This window comes from Dermochelys coriacea, chromosome 4 (genome assembly GCF_009764565.3).
Source record: "Dermochelys coriacea isolate rDerCor1 chromosome 4, rDerCor1.pri.v4, whole genome shotgun sequence".
Lineage (NCBI taxonomy): Eukaryota > Metazoa > Chordata > Testudines > Dermochelyidae > Dermochelys > Dermochelys coriacea.
In genome coordinates this window covers 129,565,415-129,589,868 of record NC_050071.1, presented here as the reverse complement: position 1 = coordinate 129,589,868, position 24,454 = coordinate 129,565,415, and the positions used below count along the sequence as shown (strand labels likewise).

At 39.0% G+C, this 24,454-nt stretch overlaps 1 protein-coding gene across 3 annotated transcripts in view; it reads left to right on the top strand.

The window, feature by feature from the left end:
* Positions 1 to 24,454, top strand: part of UVSSA (UV stimulated scaffold protein A) — a 103,419-nt gene that overhangs the window by 23,377 nt on the left and 55,588 nt on the right. For all 3 annotated transcript variants that reach the window (XM_038399924.2, XM_043512671.1, XM_038399925.2), the window contains one exon: positions 19,139 to 19,241. In XM_038399924.2, coding sequence (XP_038255852.1) covers positions 19,139 to 19,241 — 103 coding nt within the window. The remainder of the gene's footprint in view (positions 1 to 19,138; positions 19,242 to 24,454) is intronic.

The window sequence follows — 24,454 nt, the reverse complement described above, 5'->3', positions numbered from 1 at the left end:
TTACTAATGATGCTGTTTCGTAGCCTACTAAGATTCTTTGGCAGACTCCAGCTTCCCTGTCACTGACTGCAAAAAGAGTGGAGATGAGATACTATGGTCCCTCTCAGGGGTTCGAGCATTACTATAATCCTCCCCCTTTGGGCTCCCTGTGTCAGCAGCCACAGAGAGAGTGAGAAACAGGGTTACCATGCATTAACCCCAAAGAATAAAGAGATTGAGAAGCTGGACTTATTTGGGAGGAAGCTTTGTTGCACAGGCAGGTTACAGCTTTGTATTGCAAACCAGCAAGTTTTACCGGGGCACTATGCTTTCACCCTGTGAGATACAGTTTCAGAGTTCAAAGACAAGCTCCCAGATGATGGGGAAACGAGTTTTTTCGAGCCCAATGGCTGTAAGATTTTTCAAGGGTTTGGACAGACCTTTTTCTGCAAGTAGAGATCCCTATTCCAGCCAGGAGCCTGAATCTAGTCTTAACAAAGCTGATGGGTCCTCCCCATTGAGCCTCTAGCAATATGCTATTGCACCTGTCAATGAAGATTGCATTTTTTAGTAGCTGTTACAACAGCCAGGAAAGTTGGGAAGTTGAGGACTCTCATATCAGATGCTCCTTATATGGTTTCTACATGGACAAAGTCTATCTTCATCCTCACACAAAGTTTTCTTACGAAGAGGGTCTCCACTTTTCATGTTGTTAAAGTAATTTTCTTACCAACCTTCATCCCAAAGTCTCATGGTAATAAGGGGAGGAGAGATTGCATGCTCTGGATGTTAGAAGAGCTTTAGCATTTTATCTGGAATGAACTTAACTTTCAGGTCTTAAGCTCCATTGTTTACTATATTTACAGACCAAATGGAGGGCAGTCCTGTTTTCATATAAAGGATTTAGTTATGGATATCAGCTGTACTGGCCTTTGTTACCAGATGGCTAGCATGAATCTCTGGGTAGAGTGCTGGGTCATTAAACTAAGTTCCAAGCAACTTCTGCAGCTTTTCTGTCTAACGTTCCTATATTGAACATTTTCAAATCTGCAACCTGATCATCATGTCACTCATTTGCCTCTCACTAAGCTATCTCTCAACAATCCAGAGATGATGGTAAATTTGGACTAGTGGTCCTCTAGTTGGGACTGCTTGTGAGTCACCTACAATGGAACAGAGGTGTAATCACTTGAAGAAGAAAAGGTTACTAACCTTTCTGTAACTGTTGTTCTTTGAGATGTGTTGTGCCTGTCCTCCTTTCCCTCTCTATCGGAGCCTTCTGGTAGGATGGAACTGAGTGGGCCGGAGGCAACTCCACCCTTTTATGCCTGGGCTCCGTGCACAAGGCAACAGAAGGCATTTATGCCATCCTGACAGGTACCACAAAGGAGAAACTCTCTCAAAACTGTGCATTGAAGTGTGCGTACTCCTGCAGTCGAATGGACATATGCAACACATCTTAAACAACAACAGTTACGGAAAGATTAGTAACAGTATCTTTTATTAACCTTTCCTCATAGGTCAGGTTTTTAAAACTTTTTATCATTTTTGTTGCTGTCATTTGGGCTATCTCCAATTTATCCACATCTCTCTTAGACTGGATACTGTACCCCAGCTTCACCAGTGCTGAACAGAGTGGGACAATTACCTTCGATGTCTTACATACAACCTCCCTGTTAATACAACTCAGAATGATGGCCTTTTTTGAAATTGCATCACATTGTTGGCTGTTATTCTACGTATGATCCACTAATAACTTCCACGTCCTTTTCTGCAGTACTACTGCCTAGCCAGTTATTTCCTATTTTGTAGTTGTGCATTTGATTTGTTCTTCCTTTTACATTACAAGGTCATTTTGAATTCTAATCCTGTTCTCAAAAGTACTTGTGATTTGTAACCTAAGTTCTTTCTAAGCTGCCGGACCTGCTGCAGCGGGGAGAGGCACCCTGGTCCGGCAGTACCGGGTTTATAACAGCCCAAAGCCGTGGACCGTCACTGGTGGCCCGGACTGCGGACAGACCTGTCGTGGCCGGGGGGAGAGGCACCCCTCCCCTGGCCCCAACCCAGCCTGTCCTGGAGCTGTCATGGTGGGGAGAGGCACCTCTTTCCCCCAGCCCAGGTGCTGCTGAGGGGAGTCCTGTCTCCCTGCTGTAGCCCCAGGGCAGCCTGCACCCCAAACCCCTCATCCCCAGCCCCACCCCAGAGTCCGCACCCTCAGCCAGAGTCCTCACCCCTCCCATGCCCCAACCCTCTACCCCAGCCTTGAGCCCCCTCCTACACTCCAAATCCCTCGATTCCACCCCCACCACATGAATTTTGTTATGTGCACTAATATGGAGGTGCTGTGTCACACATCACTTCCATATTAGTGCACATAACAAAATTCATTCCGCACATGCATGGGAAAAATTAGAGGGAACACTGCTTGTAACTCCTCCCAGCTAGGTGTCCTCCACAAATTTTATATGCCTACTTTCCACTCCATATCCAATTCGCTAATGAAAATACTGAATAGTACTGGACCCAGAACAGACCCCTGTGGGGCTCCACTAGATACTGTATGTCCTCCCAGTTTGACAGTGAATCACGGATAAGTACTTTGAGTGTGATTTTTTTCAACCAGTTGTGTACCCACCTTTATAATATTTTCATAAAGATTACATTTCCTTATTATGGTGTGTGTGTCATATGAAACTTACTAAAATCAAAATATAGCACTTCTACTGCTACTAAGCCAGTTAGCCAGTAACCCTATCAAAAAAGGAAATTGGGTTGAATTGGTATGATTTGTTCTTGACAAGTCTATGCTAGCTATTCTTTCATAACCCCACTATCCTCTTGGTTCTTACAGACTGATTGCTTAATAATTTGTTCCAGTATCTTTCCAGGTATTGAAATTAGGTTGATTGGTCTATAATTCCTTATGTCCTCTTTGTTCCCCCTTTTAAACATGGGTACAGTAGAACCTCAGAGTTATGAACATCTGGGGAATGGAGGTTGTACGCAAGTCTGAACAAAATGTTATGGTGGTTGTTTCAAAAGTTTACAACTGAACATTGATGTAATACAGCTTTGAAACTTTACTATGAAGAGGAAAAATGCTGCTTTTAACAGTCTTAATTTAAATAAAACATGCACAGAAACAGTTTTTCCTTACCTTGTCAAATCTTTTTTATAAACCTCCCCTTAATTTTTTTTAGTAATTCATATTTAACACAGTATTGTGCCGTTTTTGTTTTTTTGGGGGGGGGGGGTCTCTGCTGCTGCCTGATTGTGTACTTCTGGTTCCAAATGAGATGTGTGGGTGACTGGTCAGTTCATAACTGTAGTGTTCATAACTGAGGTTCTACTGTACGATGCTTACCCTTCTCCAGCCCTCTGGGATCTAACACATCCTCAGAGTTCTTGAAGATTATTCCTCAGGGTTCTGAGATTGCTTCAGTTAGTTCCTTAAGTAACCTAGGATGAATTTAATCTGGGCCTGCCAATTCGACTACATCTAACTAACCTAAATATTCTGTAACCTGTTATTTCGCTGTTCTGAGCTGTGTTCCTCCCCCCTTTTTGTTTGTTTTAAGCATCTGGTCACAATTAAAGTAAAATGACCATTAATCCTTCTTGATGTCTTCTGTTATTAGCTCTTCTCCCCTGCTATGTAGTAGACCTAGAGCTTCCTTTGTCTTTCTCTTGATCCTAATGTATTTATAGAACCTCTTCTTGTTGCTTTTTATTCCCTTGCCAGATGTAACTAATTTTGTGCCTTAGCCTTTCTGATTTTGTCTCAGTATCCTTACCCTATTCTTTTTTACTCATCCGTAGCAATATGTACATGGTTTTTCTCGCTTTGATTTTCAGGTAATTAAGGTACTCCTGGAGGAGCTATATTGGCCTCTCACTATTCTTCCTGTCTTTCTTCTGTGTCAGGATAGTTTGCTGTTGTGCCTTCAGTATTGGCTCTTTGAGAAATCCCAGCTCTCCTGAACTCCCTTTTCCCCCCATTAGGTTTTCCTCCAATGGAACCCTACCTGTCTGTTCTTTGAATTTGTTAAAGTCTGCCTTTCTTTTCAAGTTCACTGCGCTTAACACCATGTGTCAAGTGCGTTGACAACTACCATTTGGAAACATGTTCCCCGATGTAGAAGAAATTAGTGTATATGATACAAAAATAACTGAGGGGAAAACTGACTGCTGCTTCCAATTTTCATTTTATGTGTTGTCTAGTTTGGCCTTACAACAGTGTAAAGTCTTATCTATGCTACAGTACTTTGGGGACAGATCCTGTACCATGGGAAAATAAAACTAAGGCATATAGAATATTTATCTAGGTGTCTTCTGCTAATCCTAGCAGAGCATCCACCTTATGTTGTTGGCGTTATGCAGAAAAAGAATAGACAAGGTGAAGTATTTCCCATTTATGGCATCTTGTAGATGTCCCTGGACAAAAATAAGGGGAGGTGCTCTGGAGGACAAAAAATAGTTTTGACAACTCTTTGTATCAGACAGACATTTATACTCCTTATATATTGCAATGTCTTTAGCAAAGTGGACAACAGACTTCTGCATCTCTCCAAAGGTATCAAACTGTTAAACCCTTTGCCATCTGGGCAAAGCCTTTTAAAATAGTGTATCTCCTCTGACAACTGAACATGACCTCTAATAAGATAACCAAAAGGACCTTGTGGCTCTTTCCCTAGACAGAAGAATTCTCTTCTAAAATAATACAGGTTTAGTAGATTTTAAGGCCCGAAAGGAACCACTGTGATAATCTAGTCTGACATCCAGCATCACGCAGCCATAGAACTTCATTCAGTAATTCCTGCATTTTCCCCCTCCACTTAGAGGGGGGTGTGTGTGTGAGAGAGAGAGAGACTTATTTTTAGGTCGGATGGAATAAATAACCAAGGAAATAGCAGGTAAGGGGTTCCTCTAGGAGTATACTTGACAAGGCTCCTTTAACAATCCCCACCAGTAAATTTTTCCCAACCACATATTGTCTTCTACTAGTCCTGTTTTAGAGGTGTGCGAATGAAATTTGTCGATGATACAAAGTTGGGAGGTATCACCAATACAGAGGAGGATTGGAACACTACACAGGAAGATCTGGATAACCTTGTAGACTGAAGTGCAAGAAATGGGATACAATTCAGTAGTACAAAATGCAGTCCCTAAACTTGTGTATGTGGGGCTGGGAGGATGGGCAGGACATTTTCATTGGAAGGCTTTGGGATTCCTTCCCCTCCCCTTGGCGCAAGAGAGAAAGCTCTGATGTTAGTCCCAAGGCCTGTATATTTACGTAGGCTTTTCCTGAGGTGTGGGTTGGATGGGCAGGCTTTTAATTTTTGTATTCTGTGGGGTAGTATGTGTCTTGAAAATTTTAATGGAAATTAAGAAATATTTGATAGGCACACAATATAAGTAGAATTACAAATAAAATGTTTCATCCTCTAACAAGTATCTGTATCATTAACATATTGTGTAGTTTGGATTAACTAAATATAATGTAAAATGTGCATTATATTTTAATTCTTTTGACAAATATATAATAGAACACCTACCCTGGTCCTCCATAATTCCAAAACAGGAAACAGAAAAAAAAATCTTTAATAGTAGATAGTTCCTATATAAAAACATGAATTGCTTTCCCCCTCAGTTTTAACCTTTGGATTTATATATCCAAGGCCTTCATATTTTTTTGTCCTCAGTTTTCAGAAAGACCATTTTTCTCTTGGCATAACTGATAGTTAAAAATAAAAGTGACTTAAAACTGTGTAGTCCTCTAAACAGGGCTTCCTTTTCTAGTCTTATTTGGATAGTTTCATTTTTTTTCTCTTTCAGAGCTGGATATTATGAGTATATATTATGCCTTGTATTGGATATAATTCTGCCTGTCTGCTGTTTATTTAAAAAAAAAAACTTTCATGCAAATCTAATAATGAATTCTTACAAGTTGCCACTGTGATGACCTCTGATCCCTGTCTGATCAGCCGGCCACACAATGCAATTTGGTGGATCTTTTTAATAGAGTGTAAAATAAAGTAGGTTCTCTTTGCCACTGAGTTAACCCTTTAAGTATTTAAGTTTACCAGGGCTAAGATGTCATCTCCCTGGATTCCTTTCTGAATATTGAGTAGTGTGCTCCAAAGGTAGCATATATAATTTTGCTCCCCACTCCTTTGGTATGCTGTTGCTGTTGTTTTAAATAAAGTTTTCTCTGAAAGGTAGGATGATAATGTGCATAAAATGTATTTACAGAGATCAGTATTGACAATTAGCTACGTGTATATTTACAACAATTAAAAAGAGAAAATTATGCAAGCTTTCAATAGTAGTAAGATAAGTTATGATTAAAAACTAATACTTTAAATACAGTGTGTGTATATATAGGAACACCAAAGTAAAATAGTCATTATTTAGAATTAAGTATATGTTCCTAAGGGCTTTCCTAAATCAGGGCCTGAAGTATACACATGCTTAAGAGCTGTTGACTTCAGTTGGGTGCTTTCCTGAATTGGGATCTATAATAGTAAATTTAGGATTCTTTTATCCCACCTCTTTCTTGAGAACTGGAAATACTATTTCTTTGCAGCCTCCACAGTCAACCTTATCTATTCCATTCATCTGTCCATTCTTGGAGGGACGACTAAACCTTTGATCTGAACACTCAATCCTTTGGTCCACTCACCAGATAGGCCTGAGACTTTGCTTCCACTGCAGGCCAAACCTCTTTGCAGAATGATATTTTTATTCCTGTTAGGAAACTTTCTGGAATGTGCATCCCGAGTCTCAGCTTGCACTCATTGAAACAAATGACAAAGCTTCCATTGACTTCAGTGGGCAGGTTACCCTCTCTGTGAGGTTTCCTTGTTCACTGGCACGTGGCTAGCCTTATATTTTTCTGAGACATGCCCATTAAAGCTCCCAGATACTGGTTTGTGGAACCACAAGTCAGTGTACATTTTCTGGTAAGGTGGCTTGATTTCTTACAATTAAACACTAACAATAGAACAGCAGCCCCAGTACTAATAATCTGACTATCTCATTTATTCGCATCCAAGAATAGATGATAGTAGTAACAAATGTAACATTTTAAATGTTAAAAATTGACATCTGTAGTTGCACAATGTGTGCATAAATATGTAATACTCAAAGTAGTTTGTATTTAAGTTACTGATTATTTATAAACACAGACATACATTGTAGTGTATGGTTATAAAAAGATTTTAATGACATGAGTTTGGAACAGTCTAAGCATTAGGTAAGTAGAACCAAACAAGTGCTAGCAAGGCCTTGCATACCATTCAGCACCACTAATCATTTTGTTTTATACTACATTTTAGATAAGATATTAAAAAATTGGGTTCTTCTAAAAAGATGTCTGTGGGTAAGTTTTTTCCTTTTTCTCAGTCCGCAGAGCTAAGTTTCCTCTGAATAACAAAGGAATGAGAATAAATACTTAAAACCTTATATCAACTTTTTAAAAAGACGTTAGGGCCTTGAAAATTAGGTCTAGTGTTACTAAAACAAGCAGGGCTACTTAACCAGTGCTGCGTGATACTGCAAAGCGTAGCAGCTTCTCCTGTGCGGACAAGCAGGTATTTTTAGTCTTGGTCAGCTTTGAGTTATCAGACCTAAAACAGCTGCTTGGACTAGGAGTGAATATAGCCAGCCTTAAGCCTCATACGACTGCAAGTTTAAATACCTGCTGTTGTCTGATGCAGACTGAGGGGCAAAAATGAAAATGTTTTTGGAGCTGTTTAAGAATGGCAACTGTTTGGAATGTTAAAGTGTAATCAAAACAAAAAATGACTGTAAAAATGGAACCACCTTACTTCTTGCTCCCTGTATATTGAGTCAGATCTACTGACTGACTTTAGTGGCATGAGTTTTACTGCTTTTTACCAATAAAATGTCTCAGGAACTGTACTATGGGATGGGCATACAGTATTCAGAGCAGTGGGCTCCAAGAGATGCATGATTAGCTTGTTCTCTAGCTCTGCAAGGATTTGGGACTAATCACCTCCTCACTCTACAAGGTTGCAAATGCTTCCTCTTAGAGTGGAGGATACAGTAGAAACTGCAAGGAGGACTTCATGGGATTTCCTCGTGTGATTATGCATGAGCTGACTTTCAAATTCCAGGTTGGGTTTGCAGTGCTAACAAATTAAAAAAAACAGCAGCTTGTTAAACTGACCCCATCTGCTCTGGAGTTATAGAGAAACATTAAACGTAGAACCGCACCATGATCCTAAAGAGTCATGAGCTGGCAGAAATCAGACTTTATGGAAGTGAATTGTTTGGAGGGGCCAGAGTTGTTGTATTTGTTGGTGATAATTAGCAAGGCTGGATTAACAGAGAAGCATCACATAGTTTTATTTTGTGAAGGCTCTCTGCAATTGACATGGTTAGATATGTGTTGGTTTTTTCCAATGTAAGAGTAGAATAAAAAGCTTAAGGATAAAACATTTTGGAAAATACTGTATTGTTATAAGCAGGGTGTGTATGTGTGTGAGATTGAGACAGAGAGATGAGGAGCCTGGTATGTAAATACACAGATCCTATTGTAGTAAATAAGAGCCTCCCTGTGTATCTCACAGCAGAATATGACCTATCATTTTTTTTGGTTTAGATTTACAAAATCAATGTATACTGATTTCCCTACTGTTTAATTTGTATATAATTTGACAATAAAAATTTTGTAGGGGATGAAACAAGTTACTGTTTTAGCTTTAATATTGCAAGGTACCTACTTAAAGCTAGCAGACTTTAAGTAGCTGCAACTCTCTGTATGGAAGGAAAGTGATGTCTTGACCCAATGATTGTTTGCGCTGGCATCCTGGTCTCACGGCCCCAACCATCGCTATCCCTGGTCTCAGAAACATCAACAGTGAGCTGGGACGCTCACCTGGAACCTCTCAAAATTCAAAGCCTTTGGATCCCGGAAGAGCTCTCTCTGCACATCAGTGTCAGAGAACTCAGTGCAGTCTGCCTAGCTTGTCAGGTGTTCCTGACCCGCTGCAGACAAAAATCTGTTGGTCCTCACAGACAATGTGGTGGCCATGTTCTATCTCAACAAGCAGGGAGGCGCTTGCTCTTCTCCCCTATATCGGAAGACAGTTTGGTTGTGGGAGTTTTGCATAGCCCATTCAATTCACCTCAAAGCCTCCTACCTGCCGTGAGCTCAAAATGAGCTGGTGGTTCACCTCAGTAGATCGTTCTCTGATCACCATGAGTAGTCCCTTTGCCTGGAAATTGGAAGCTTGTTTTCTAGTAGTGGGGGACTCTCCAGGTAGACCTGTTCATCACCCGGCACAACAAGAAGTGTCACCAGTTTTGCTCCCTGTAAGGTCACAAGCCTGGGTCCCTCATGGACGCCTTCCTTGTCCTCATGAACAGGTCACCGATATTGTGTTCCCTCCTACCCCGCTCATGCACAAGGTCCTGCTAAAGATCAAGTGGGACCAAATGCGGATCATCCTAATAGTTCTGGCATGCCCCACCAACATTGATTCCTCACCTTGCTGGACCTGTCTATGTTGTCCCCGATCCTACTCTACACCTAGACCTGATCTCTCAAGATCATGGTCATCTGCTCCATCTGAATCGCAGCTCCCTCCACCTAACTGCCTGGAAGCTCAATGGCTGAACCCCAGAGAGCTAGCCTGCTCAAAGCAGGTCTGTGAGGAAGAAGAAAGCCCTCCACCAGGGCCACATATCTTGCAAAACGGAAGCGGTTCTACATCTGGTCATCCCAGTGGTATGTCTTGCCTATGTGATCATTACTGCCGTTCATTCTAGAGAAGCTGCTGTACGTGAAACAGCAGGGCCTATCTATTTCATCAGTTAAAGTTCAGCTGGCTGCTATCTCAACTTTTCATCCTTGGGTGGACAGCTGATCCATTTTTTTCAAATGATATATTGATCCATTTCCTTAAGGGACTAGAGAAGTGGTACCCCAGGAGCGAAAACCTGTCCCCTGGGATCTCTACCTGGTCTTACCAAGGCTTACAGGCCCCCCCGTTCAAGCCGCTGGTAACATGCTCCCTGCTATACCTCTCCAGAAAGGTGACCACTTTAGTTGCCATTACTTTGGCCAGAAGGGTCTCAGAGATCCATGCCCACACTTTGGAGCTGCCATACACAGTGTTCTTTAAAGATAAGGTTCAGTTACATCCTAACCTGGCTTTCCTTCCAAAGATGGTCTCCTAGTTTCATATCAATCAAGCTATCTTCCTATGGTTTTCTGTCTGAAGCCTCATGCAAACAGGGAGAAGCAGAGACTTCTCTCAAATGTTAGTTGTACACTAGCTTTCTACATAGAAAGGACCAGACCAAAATACACCCAGCTGTTTATGGCAGTAGCAGACAGGATGAAAGGTCTCCCCATCTCGGCTCAGAGAATTTCATCATGGATCACGTCATGTATCCGCACGTGTTACGAACTGGCGGGTGTTCCACCCCTGTCTATCCTAACTGTTCATTCCACAAGGGCACAAGTTTCTTCAGTGACAGTTCTAGCCCAGGTTCCTATTCAGGACATTTGTAGATCAGCAATTTGGTTGTTGGTGCACATTTTCTTTCCACTATGCCATCACTCAGTAGCCAGGGACAATGCTGGATTGTTGCAGTGAGCATGTCAGTAAACTCTGAGCCCACCACCTGTGCAACTGCTTGGGAGTCACCTACATTGGAATAGACATGTGAAAGTACTTGACAAAGAAAAAATGGTTAGTAATCTTTCTGTAACTCCTGTTCTGTGAGATGTTGCACGTGTCCATTCCAAGATCCGCCCTCCTACCCCTCTTATGGGAGTTGGCTGGAAAGAAGAAACTGAGGGGGCACGGGGTTGGTGAGGCCCTTTATACAGGCACTAAGGACGCGCTGCATCAGAGATGACCTGATGGATACCACTGAGGGAAACATTTCCAGCAACTGTGCTTGGGGCGTGCGCACACCTACATTGGAATGGGTGTGTGGAACACAACTCGAAGAACAACAGTTACTGAAAGATTAGTAACCGTTTTTATTAGATTCTGAGATGTTAGATTGCTGTAACTAAAACTATTATGCACTCCATTGAATGTGAGTTTTATGAAAAATTCAGATTACACAAGTGATAACTTGGCTATTTTTTTTTAATGTACAACATTTAAAGCATTAAGTGTTCAGAAAGTGACTACTTCCATGACTCCTACCCAAGACATACTGAACTCTGTCAGTTTACAGCATTTCCCTAAAACAGCTGGTTTGTTAAACCCACCAACGTTCCTGATCGCGTACATTTGTTGACCTACATTGCACAGTAAATGAATAATCTAGTACATCTGAAAACTATGTATGCTTAATTCATCTGAATCTTGCATCACTAGATATATGATAGAAGAACACTTAGACTACTGTACTTCGTCAGGGAGAAAGAAAAAGAAAAACCACATTGTAATGGAGTCACTTGTGTTGCGGTGTGCATAAACAATGTAATGTGAAGACTCACCAACACTGTACCTTTTGCTTTACTGCTGGGTCTGAAGTGAATCCCCTTAAACATCCGTTTCCAGCTCCTGCGCAATTCAAAATAGTATGAAAAGGGCATTCCCAAACAATCTTGTAACAAGTTGCCCAGATTTGCCTGCTTACTATTGAGCAAATACAAATGGAAAAGGAATGAGCAGGGATGTTTTTGCTGATAAGCACAAAATGCAGTGTTTGGCTAGGGTTCAGATATAATTTGCAGTCATTTGAATTTGTATTCAAACCTTAGTGTATTTTTCCTCCTCAGAAACGTTGCTTTTCTAACAGCTTATATTTATCTAGCACTACAGGCATCAAAGGAAAAATCAAACATGATTTTGAAATCTGACAAAATTTCAGCATTGATATTTCTGTTTCAACATGTTTTAGAAGATACAAAAGGATGGGGATAGAAATGAAGTTAAAAAAGACTTTCCCAATAAAATATGTTTTGAGGATTATGTTTCATTGTCAGTTATTTAAAAAAGGGGTTTTTTTACCTTGTTACCAATGATTGTGTATTTGTTAAACAAAACATCCCTGTCCTCATTTAAGATTACTTAATTATATTTTATGTTGTTCTTGTGGCTATATACAAAATGTGTTCCTTTATGTTGCGCCTTAAAATGGGTTCCACTGTGATAAGTATTATAGTTCCTTGGCCAAAATCTTCTGACCTCTAGAAAAAATGTGTGGTTGGCTGTGAGTAGATGCACATGAGATATTGGCATGGTGGAATAATTTGCAAGATCTTCCAGTGAGAGTATTAGCATATAAATAGCAGATGCAATGACGACCATCACAGCTGAGTACATTTAATTTTTAGTTTATAAGATAGAATGGGTTTTTAAATGCATAGCCATCAAGCCTGCTGAAAGACAAATGAAGTTTAGAGTTCACTTGTCGGAGGATGCCTTACATCATTTTTTTTTAAAAAGGGAAACAGAGACACATAAAACAGAACACAAGTGATTTCTAGGATGAGAAGTAATTGAGATTGCAAACCAAGTTAATTAGACCATACAAAATTTATTTAATGATCCCAGCTGTAGTTTGCAAGCAGTGTTTTAGCGAGTAAGTAGATACAGCTTCTTTACATGTTGTCTTTTTTCTCTTTCCTTTCTAAAATAATTAGTAACTCCTGTACATTTAGTTTTATAAACTGATTTCATTCTATATTTTAGACATTGTATTGCGTGTTTAACTATGAATGTGGAGACTCCGTTTTCTAAATTCTCTTAATGTAGGGATCAGTATAAAACTGAGAAAAGGACCAAAGGCTTCATATCTTGCAAAAGTATTTTGTTGCAGGTTTTTTTGTATTTGTGTAGTTTGTTAGCATTTAGGATAAATGAGCAATGCGTATAACTGGATGGGTGATTATAATAAGATACATTAACTCATTGGATGCAAGGTAGGGCATAGGCTAAAAAGTAGAGGAGTCAACATGAGATTTCAGTCGGCACATTGTCTTGTTTTGTGCTCTTATTTTGTAAAAGAGGCCTCAGGAAGGAAACTTCTGATTATTTTTTTCCCCGCTAGAGAAGGACCAAGTACACTTAGCTAACTAACTACACAAGTCAGCACTGCTTTAACCTACTGCCATTGAACATGCAGTAGAATTGACAAGACATCCATTTTTCTATCACATTCCTAACATTCTGAACAGATACAGTAGGAAATATTTCCCTGTGGCCTATGGTCTTGGAAGTTGGCTTCACTAAAACCAACACTATTCTGGAAGGAAGAGTCTATTCAGGAACTTTGTCATTTTAGAAAAATGCTACTTTATCAGTTGGTTGGATATCTTTTATTTTAAATTTAAATTAATTTAGTGCTTACAAAAGATGGATTGACAATATTCATTTGAAATAATTCATTTATCCACAGAACATGTATATCATGAGCAATAATAGTTACAAACATCCCTACGCTTCCTCTTAAACATATGTTAGCTCTATATTTGAGGTGCTATCCTGTAGTATAAGAGAAGGTAGTATACTCTCCATTACCCTTCAGATCTGGCTACTATGTTGATACTGACAACAAGGATGCCAGTTGTGATGATGGCTTTTGTGATGTGGTCTCTTCTCAACTGATAACTAGACTGAGAGCACAGATATTTTACCTCGTTCATCGAACACCTGTTGTCTGGTAACCACTTCTGGTGACTGCTGACCTTAGTGGGGATTTAATTCTGTGGCCTGGAAGGGAAAAGCTTTATATTCCAGTATCCATCACCTGAACTTATGTTATATTTCTGTTCAGATATTGAGGAGCACAAGAAGTAGCACACAGATTTCTGAACTGCTTGCATCAGCACTTGGTAATTTATCAGTTTTGTTTGATTCATATACATTATGTTTTGAATTTTTTTTTAAAGAGTCTAAACTTATCTGCCATGAATTCCAAAAGGCATGTATTTCAGTGAATCGGACCATTTAAAATGACAGGTTTCAGAGTAGCAGCCGTGTTAGTCTGTATTCGCAAAAAGAAAAGGAGTACTTGTGGCACCTTAGAGACTAACAAATTTATTTGAGGATAAGCTTTCATGAGCTACAGCTCACTTCATCGGATTCATTCAGTGCAATGCATCCGATGAAGTGAGCTGTAGCTCACGAAAGCTTATGCTCAAATTTGTTAGTCTCTAAGGTGCCACAAGTACTCCTTTTCTTCTAACCATTTAAAATGTTAATTTAAATATATATCCTTGTCAGCTAATTGCATTGTTGGTAGTTTGAGGCTGCCATCGTTAAGAAATTAATCCAATTTAAAACTGGTTGCCAAAATTTACATTTCTTATTACAAAAAAAGTGGAGAAGCAACATTAGAATGGTTCACATTTCATAAAGCATTGATGCTGTTCGGTCTGGGCACAACAAAAGGGCGGTATGGAATAAATGCTCTTAGCAGGTGCTGTGGAAATGGAATTTATATCTGTGACTTCTCTGATTAAAGTACTGTTGCTGGGGAGTTCTCATCTAACTGAGTCAATTGTAGTGGAATGGAAGGAGAACAAAATTGCATAAAGGGAATGATATAGATATAATTTTTTTCATTCCACTTATGTGTTAAGAAGTAACTAGTCAATAGTACCTCACAACTTTTGAATTTCTAAGGATGTTTAACCTCGCTACAGATTTGAAAACTAAAAGGAAGATAGAGCTGCTTTTTAAAATGATACAAAAGTAAGCATATTATGTCTGTTAAGAAGGTAAAGGAGGCTTAATTCCTGATAGTTAACTAAGCTGTTAAATATTTTTACAGGAAAACTAAATTTAATAAGTCCCCAGTGAAATTCAAAAGTGCAAACAATAAGCATAATATTTTATGAAAATGACCCCCATATTTAAAATCTGGCATTATATGTTATGCATTGTAGCACCAAGTCCACATCTACCTTTTAGAAAATTAAAACACATAAATTCTGTTTAGTGTTTGATATGCACTGCGCTAGCTGAAAGCCATAATGCCCCTAAAACCTTGGGTTGCTTTTCACCTTTCATAAATTCCTGGGTAGATTCTATACAAAAAATAATTTTCAGCTCCGTGGCTCATTGTTATTCAAACTTGATTGATCGTCGTCATTTACTCAGTGAGGAAGTTAAGTGCTCCTGTCATTTTCGAAGAGTATAATTGGGACGTTTCACAGGTCAGCGGTAGTGACAGGTTTCCCTTTTGATTAGTGTTAGACTGATAACAAAAATTACAGTTTCCTATGATTAATGTTTCCTATAGTACCTAAATGTTCAGTTCATGGATTGTACCTAAACAAAGTGAATTTGCATCTGATTATGCCTTTTCACAGCAGGGCTTTTTATGTGCCTCGAAGTTTTTGAGATCATCCAGGTATACAAGGATGTTGCTCCTGGTTCAGTTTTTAAGTCAGCCATGTGTGATATGCAGGTTGTTTGGTGAAGCCTCTTCATAGCTAAGTTTCTCAGGCAATATAGAGGATATAAAACAAACAAAGCAAGAGAAATTTAAAGTTAAGATAAGTTATGTGTCCTGAAGTCTTGCCCAGGTTTTGCAATATATAAATGTATATAAGTATTTGAACTAAAACGTCTCCAATATCCTAGACACAATGTAGTGGATTTAGGCTAGATTATCAGCCTTAACTAAGTTTTCTTTACCTTCTGTTAGTTTGCCAGTATTTCCCTCTTCCCTAAACTTGTTTCTCTTAGTGACTTTATGTACTTTTTGTACTGGCCAGTTTTTAATCAAAAGCACAGAAGTCCACTGAAATTCTCCCTCCACATCCTCCCCCCCCCCCCCATTCTCCACTCCTAGAACATAACAGTTAAATAAATCCGTGGTAGTTCCTATTTTATTTTTGATTTTTCACATTTTGCACAAACAAATTCTAGACTGAGACCATTTATAACAAGTTTTAGTTTGGTTTAATTTGTTTTATAGCTGACTTAGAAATAGGAACTGAGAGTAGAAAGTTTGACACAGTCATATCTCTAGCAGAACAAACAGGCAGCTTTAGCTAGCTAGAAGAGAACTAATTTGCTCCTATCTCCTAAATTGCCTTTAACAAGTAGAAAAGGAAAAAAAAAAATAGAACTTTGAAGCCACACTGCTAACAAACTTCAGAGTAGCAGCCGTGTTAGTCTGTATTCGCAAAAAGAAAAGGAGTACTTGTGGCACCTTAGAGACTAACAAATTTATTAGAGCATAAGCTTTCGTGAGCTACAGCTCACTTCTCCGATGAAGTGAGCTGTAGCTCACGAAAGCTTATGCTCTAATAAATTTGTTAGTCTCTAAGGTGCCACAAGTACTCCTTTTCTTACTGCTAACAAACTAGTTCCTTTTCAGTCTCCCAACTACTTGTGATGTGCTGAAAGCAAAACCCTACAATATTTCCCTTTCTAAAGGCCAGCTGAAAGGTCTTCTAAAAGCTTGCAATTTAAAAATTGATGTGCCTCTTTGGTAATTAACTAACCCAGTCTCTTGGTGTATTTCTGATTAGCTGTAGAGCACTTGACCCTTTCTCTGTTGGAACTGCAGTTTGACTTCCAGTCTGGACCATGAGAGCATGTGTCAGATGCAGCATGTGTCTATCTCGGCCACACCAGGCAGGGATGAACTGCTTCTTTCCTTAAGACGAGGAGGAATGATTGCAGTGGAAAATGAAAAGTAATTTAAAACTCAGAGCCCTCCAGCATGCCTAGAGCATGACAACTCTGTCTGCTGATTAGAGGTAGTGATTATGTGGCCAATGGGACGTCCATGGTTGTAGCTATGTATTGTTGACCTCATGGCTGGTTTCAAACAAGTTTCTGGGAATTAATATTAAATCCAAAAAATAATTAGGGGGAAAAAGGTACTGTTTGGTTATGATGCACTTGATAAATCTACTGTCCTTTAGGTCTTTTTAACATTTAGGACTATCGTGTTCTGTGGAAAGAGTCAATAAAGAAACAAAGAATTCGTCCTCTAAATTTCACTTACTGAAGGGTAAATTGCAATGTCAACAGCAACTGAACGTTTTGTGCTAGAAATGAGCTTCAGTGTAGCTTATAAGCAATGCTGATGCAAAGTTTTGTTAAGTTTGTTGGTTTTTAATATACTCAGTAGACTGAGGTTTGGTTTCCAGATTTTTTTGGCTTCAGAATCTCAATATGATTTAGAGGAACTCAAGTGTGCAGCTGTGACACACGATTAGATTAGTGAATTACATTGTTAAAATTCTACTGCAAGGGGAAATTGCTTCTTCCTCCTGTGCTTTCTACAACTAGTAGTTGATACGAATACCTGCATGAGAGCGGTAAGAGCAGTGGGAAGGACATTAAAAGGGATAATCCATGATGGGGGAAAAAATTATGATAGGTGAGTAGATACTCACCTGTTTCTCTGTTGCTTTTGTTTACTTCTGGGAACTTGAATAAGAGTGATCGTGAGTTCTGTGGTAAGACTGTTCATTTAATGGATCCTTTGCATTGTTTTCCAAACCCATAAAAGCATGTGGCAAAACTACAATAACTCATTCATTCTGTGATGTGTAAATCTCTTAAAATCTCCCCAAATTGGGCAAGAGAAATACAATACTAGTGATTGGCAGCATTGTTGTCTTTTTAAGAGACTGCCAGGATTTGTGGATTTTATGAGTTAGCCATACAAATTCTCATCGAAGAAGGGGCAGATGGTTAGTTTGTTTTTGCCCAGATAATAATTTTGGGGGGAAAATGTATTCTTAGATGTACTTGAAAGAAAGAAAGGCATTGGAGGAAGGTTGTAGCGTCTCATTGACATACTCATGGCAAAAATTAGCTGAAATAAAATTTAGGAAGCTGATAACCTCTAATATGGATTAGTTGCTTTGATTAATTGATAGGAACTACATTTTTATTTTTCAACTACTCTTAAATATTCTATTCTATGTATAATATGGGCTATACACATATATTTTAAAAATCCCAATAATTTCAGTTCCTTAGATTCTACATAATAAAGTTTGCAACCTGATGATGTAATTGTTTAGGGTCTTTCAAATCAGATAAGATATTTATGTATTGCAAGTATTTTTTTTTTTTATTTTAAAGCTGCTGTCAAAAAGTAAATATAGTAGAATCCCTTTTAATTGAATCCCACTTAATCGAGCCACAGTCTTGTATCCCAGTCTCCCATATCTACTTCAGACTTCACTGCTGTCTGGGTTCTCAGACTGATATGAAGTGAAGGCCGTTGGTCTGCTGAAAAGAATTGTTCCTAATGTTGGCTGGATTCTTAATGCAATCATATATCCCCAAAACAAAGGGATGCAAACAACACACCTGTTGGCTTTTCAGAATGGCTTGCTTTATTGGAGTTGCATTCGTTTCAGCATGGCTCTTTTAAAATTGTCTGGCCAGTATCCTCTAAACTAGGGAAACCATTGTGAATGTGGATGCCCTCTTCAGACAAATTGGGTATATAATTATCTTATTTTAAGATCCAGGGTCTCTAGGGACTATTTAAAAATATCCTTCTATCTATTCATCCATCTATCTATATAATCATTTGATAACTGAGCAACATGCCTCAATAATTCCCAGAATAGACTCCAACTCTGCAGAGGAGGAGGAGAAGCACTGTAAAATGGCATGGCATTAAGGCAAGTTTGAATGTCTTTGATTTTATCAAAAAGAAAAGGAGACTAACACAGCTGCTACTCTGAAACCTTTGATTTTATGAGAGTTGAGGCTGCCAGCCCATCCTTTGCTCATCCTATTTGGCCTGTTGTATGTGTTGGGAAGGCATACACAGTGGGTGATCTTATATAACGTGTGCTGAATGAACTGAACCAACAAAACTAGGGTAGGCATTGATAAGGCTCTCTATCACTTGCTCACTAAGTCAAGATCTTAATGTTGTTTTAACATTTTTTTTTAGTATTTTATAGTTTCACACTTTCTCACACTTCACCAACTGTGTGTCTTCTAATGGATAAGCAAACCTTTAAAGAAGATATCTCTTAGGGATTGAAGATGGCTTTAGAGATGAAATGTAAAACAAGGGGTCTAATCTTAGATGATGATTAAATACATAATTAGGGAAATACTGTTGGCTCAGAAGAGCCTCAGTAGTGGGCTGTCTTGCTGTCTGCTAATATTTTCAATATGAAAGGGGAAAAAATAGTCTCATTTTCTTTATTTTTTCCCTGTAGATGAAAGTGTCCGACACTGAAGATGATGAAGATGAATTTGTGGAGGTCCCTGAGAAGGAAGGTTATGAGCCCCACATTCCAGACCACCTGCGTAAGGAATATGGTAAGTTTGCCCAGCTGTGAAAAGCTTTATCCCTGCATGTTACTGCTGCAGTAAAGTAAATAAACAGCCATTATGAAGTAATAAAGTGATCAGTGGTGTGGGTAATCTCTCTGACTGCTGTGAGGAAGTCATTACATAGATAGGGGAGCAGCGATTGGCTCTAGATAAACAAATACTTTCTAGGAGGAGAAGCAACTGAGACCAGGAGCTTATTTAATTCAGCCATGTTCCACTATAATTTAGAGACACAAGCTGCTCTGTGTGTGTGTGCATGCATGTGTGCTAAAAAAGGATATTTATTTACTCAGAATAGGGTGGTAGGAGAGTATAATTGTAAACCATGGCTTAGAAATACTGAGGATGGTTTGGTGAAACAGGATAGGATTTTGTGCTGCTCGCCACAATTATAGCATCTGCAGGCACACAGCCACTTAACACCCTGAAGGTGGTTAAATGTAGCCCACAACCTATCCTCTCTCTCCAATGTGGGTGTCATTGTAACAAAAGGTTAAGTGGAGCTCAGCCTCTCAGTAGTTTGTTGTAGTGTCACTAAGGAAAGCCTAGATGACAAACAAAATATAATCTTCAGAGTGGTAGCTGTGTTAGTCTTTATCAGCAAAAAGAATGAGTAGTACTTGTGGCACCTTGGAGACTAACAAATTTATTAGGGCATAAGCTTTCGTGGGCTAAAACCCACTTCATCGGATGCATGCAGTGGAAAATACAGTAGGAAGACTCCATGCATCCGATGAAGTGGGTTTTAGCCCACGAAAATATAATTTTGTTCTTGTTTGCTTCATTTAAATTTAGCATCCCGCTTTTCCAAACACATTCTAAAGCTTTTTGAAATAAATGAGTACTTGTAAAGTGTACCTATAAAGTTGACAGGTGAGTTACCCAAAAAAAGTTGATCTAAAACAGTTACATTCCAGTACATTATTCCTTGTTCTTCCCAGGTATAGCTTTTGGTATAGAGGGGAATGTAGTGAAGTCAATCTGCAGCTTTTTAATGTAGAAAGCCAAATCTTTTTCTCTTTGGTAATATTAAAGTGTGTGCATCAATGTTCCCTTAAGTTTTTTCCATCCATGTGCAGAATGAATTTTGTTATGTGCACCAATATCAAGGTAATGTGTGGATGTGCACCACCAGTAGAAACAAGAAACCTAGATATAATTCATATTTTTAAATAGTTACCATAGGGATAATTAGTCCATCCAAGACAGGTTAAACATTTTAGAACTCACTACTCAAAGAATTAAATGTAAGCGTAAGAGAGAAATAAAAATGATGAAATGCATAGACCAGTCAAAAACTAAAATAACATTTTGAAAGAATACAATTACAGAGAATATATGTGTATTGCAGGAAGTATCAAGAAGTAACAATAATAATACAGCTATGTGTTGGGAGAGGAGCTTGAAAGACTGTGTGTGTGTGTGACAGAGACATGCGCTGCCCCTTTAAGTATGCTGCCTCTTTAAATAGATTGGCATTCACCAGTCTGAAGCCTGCTTTTTCAGACACAGCCCAGCTGCCAGCAAGCTCCTTCCCACATTCCACTCCTGAGCCCTGTCATGCCCCCCTCCCCAGTGGAGATGGGGTACAGGGGAGGGGGACACTCTGACATCAGCGGCCCTCCGTCTCCTCCCCTGCTCTTCCCGGGAGCAGCTGGCCAGGGGCTCCAAGGCAGAGGGCAGGAGCAGCACAGCAGTGGGCAGGATGAGCACATGAAGTGAGTGGCACTTGGTAGACTGCTGGGCAGCCGCGCAACTTAGAGGGAATTTAGGTGTGCATATATAAATCGAGAAACTGGCAATTAGAGTGGCCTTTTAGTTGTGACTGTCTCATACCACGAAGAGTGACTACAGTGTGTGGGAGGTCTGCAGTAAAGTTAGCCTGTTCGGCTGCAGGAATTAACAAAGTCAGCTCAAAGAAACCTCAAAATATCGAGTCATGCTAGTGCATCAAAACCAAGTGAGGCCTCAAACAGGATGAGATCCTCATTGTGCTTAGATAAGCATCTTTGAAGATGCAGACCCTACCTTGGAGAGCTCACAATACTAAACCCAGCAATATATGAAGGGTGGGCAAGAGGGAGACAATCAAATATTTACAATATTTATATAATGATATCCATTTTTATAAATGTTAATGTAAGTACATCAGTCAGTAAATAATCACTTGCCCCAACTGCCTGTCAGCTTAGCTATATAAATATTGGCTCATTCTGAGTAGGGACTGAGTACTAGTGGGTCTTGAGAATGGACTTGAAGGAGAGGATTTGCACTAGGATGATGGGGAGTCTGGTGTATTTTGTCTTGACTTTACCAGGTACTGGAACTTGGCTTCCAGGTGTGATTTAACAGCAGCCTGAAGATTCTTAGCATAATATATAAAAAGTCAGTTTAATCCTCACCACCTTCCACTCCAAGTGCAAAGCGCATGACTTCAGCCTGGCCTCCTCTATCATAAACACATACCATCTTAGTCTGCAGAAGAGAAGAATGAGGGGGGATTTGATAGCTGCTTTCAACTACCTGAAAGGGGGTTTCAAAGAGGATGGCTCTAGACTGTTCTCAATGGTAGCAGATGACAGAACGAGGAGTAATGGTCTCAAGTTGCAATGGGGGAGGTTTAGATTGGATATTAGGAAAAACTTTTTCACTAAGAGGGTGGTGAAACACTGGAATGCGTTACCTAGGGAGGTGGTAGAATCTCCTTCCTTAGAGGTTTTTAAGGTCAGGCTTGACAAAGCCCTAGCTGGGATGATTTAACTGGGACTTGGTCCTGCTTTGAGCAGGGGGTTGGACTAGATGACCTTCTGGGGTCCCTTCCAACCCTGATATTCTATGATTCTATGATTCTATGACCAGTGTGTTCATTGAACCCCGCAAAACAATGCCATATTGAAACAAAACAGTTGCATACACAATTCTTCTTGTGGGAAGAGGATGAGAGAATGAACAAACCACACGTGACAGATGTTAGTCACATCATTTAATGCACTTACTGGAAGGTGCTCAGATACGGCATTGGTGAGAATTTATATAGAATAGAATAATCAGTTCCTTATTTCTATATATAATGTAGCTAATAAAAAGATACTCTTCTGCTTTTTTTTTAACTGAAGAACCAAAATGCCAATTCCCCCTTTCTCCCCAAATCTCACAGTGATATTATGCATGTATATAAATCTGGGTAGAAGGTAGGGGACATACTTAGTATGAACTTCATAAACCTTTTATTTGATTTTCTTTTAAAAGTTTGTTCTTAGCAATTATTATTTCTGTTGTGTTCCTGAGAGAATATGAGCTCCTTCTCTGTTGGATAAAATTACTGTTTTAAGGTCCCAATTCAAGAAAGAATCCTTATTCAGAAAAGCTCTTAAGCACATGGGGCTGGATGAAAACATATACTTAAGTGCATTTGTAACGTATTGGGCCAAACTCTGCTCTGTTTCCATTGTCTGTCTATGGAGTAATTATGTTGACTTCAGTGGAATGACTCTGGATTTACAACAGTGTAACTGAAAACTGCATCTGCTCCACTGAGTTCAAATCTTGTTGGGCTTATATTTTTAATCAAAAGATTCTAAAAGTTAAATCTCCCGGTGACATGATTCACTTTTCTAAATCAGAAAAGGCCTGATCAAAAACAATTTATATGCACTAAAGGGCCGACTTAGTATGGCCCAGATTTGTAAAGGTATTTAAGCATTGATGTGCTCAGCATTGCAACACCTATGTCTGATTTTTCAAAAGAAATTTAGGTACTTAGGAGCCAAAATCTCACTGACAGATTTAAACCCTTAAGTGCATAAATCACTTTTGGAAATGAGACACAGGGTCCCAAATCAGTTAGGTGTTGCAGTGCTGAGCAAATCAATGCCTAAATACCTTTACAAATCTGGGCCTAAAAGAATAAATCGAGTGCTTGGTAAAGATGTGTGATGTGATATCAGGAGACTCAACTGTGTTGAAGGGTTAAATATTTAACTAAATATAGAGATTTGTTTTTTTCCAGATACAAAAGGGTCAAAATCATCCCTGGTGAATTCTATTGAAATCAATTGAATTACCCCAGCTTTATACATCTGAAGTGTTGTTTGCTAGTGTTATTTGCTAGTTTTTAATTCATGTGAAATGCTTTGCATATAGGAAACAGTGGAATTTTACATTTCAGTTCAGAAGTCTAATATATGTGGAATCTCTTAACTACAGCATATTACACCTTCAATTTTAAATACGCTCTTGCTGTTCTACAGAAAGTCTGAATAATTTAAAGGTTCCCCCCCACCCCGGCCTTGATTCTGCACCTGAATAAACAATGAAAGTCGAACAGCTCAAATTAACATTTTATGTTATGTAATAAAACAAAGATGTAATACACAACCACTGAAATTTATAAAATGGTAAACTAAAGGTCATATCAGAAGGTCAGTTAATTCTCTTTCTTTTCTCTTTGGGGAAATGAAAGTATTTACCAGTGAAATGAATTGCAACTTCAAATCCATTTTTGGTTACAAATTTCTATTTGTTGCTCCACTGAGATCTAAAGTTTTTGTGCTATGGGAAAATTTACTTTGGAGAGTGTATATAGATATATATGTTGCAACCCCAAAAAGTTACAATAATATTTAATGGCTAAGATAAGGAGCTGAGTTTTATCATGGAACTGTAAGATGGGGGGAGAAATAGACAAGTCAATTTGAATCTCCATGTGTAAGATGAAATGTAAATTTGTTAAAAGAATTTAGGTGATTAGGTAACTGAAGTGTGAAGATATAACCCATTAGGGGTGTCATGCCAAATTAGCATTACCAGATTTTTAACGACCTCCCATTTGTATAATCCCTATTTACACTTGCACCTGATGTCTGTAGTGGGACAAGGGGCCAGCCATTTTGAGGTATCACAGAGTCATTCTAAATGTGTGTTATTAAAAGAAAAATGTCAGACACTTGTATAATAAGACACCCCAGATTGTGTGTTCATCTAGAAAAGACACACAAGTTCAAATGAAAAGGAATTAATACAGAAAATTACCAGTATAATTTTATTAGAATTGGTTTTGATTCTTTTTATTGAAAATATTATCACTGCTATTGACTTATATTTTTTCTTCCAACGACTGTAATACTGCTGGAGTGCTGCTAACACAGTACAAGTTGGGGCTCTATTCATTTAAAAGCAAATCTGGTCTCCTAGCTTAC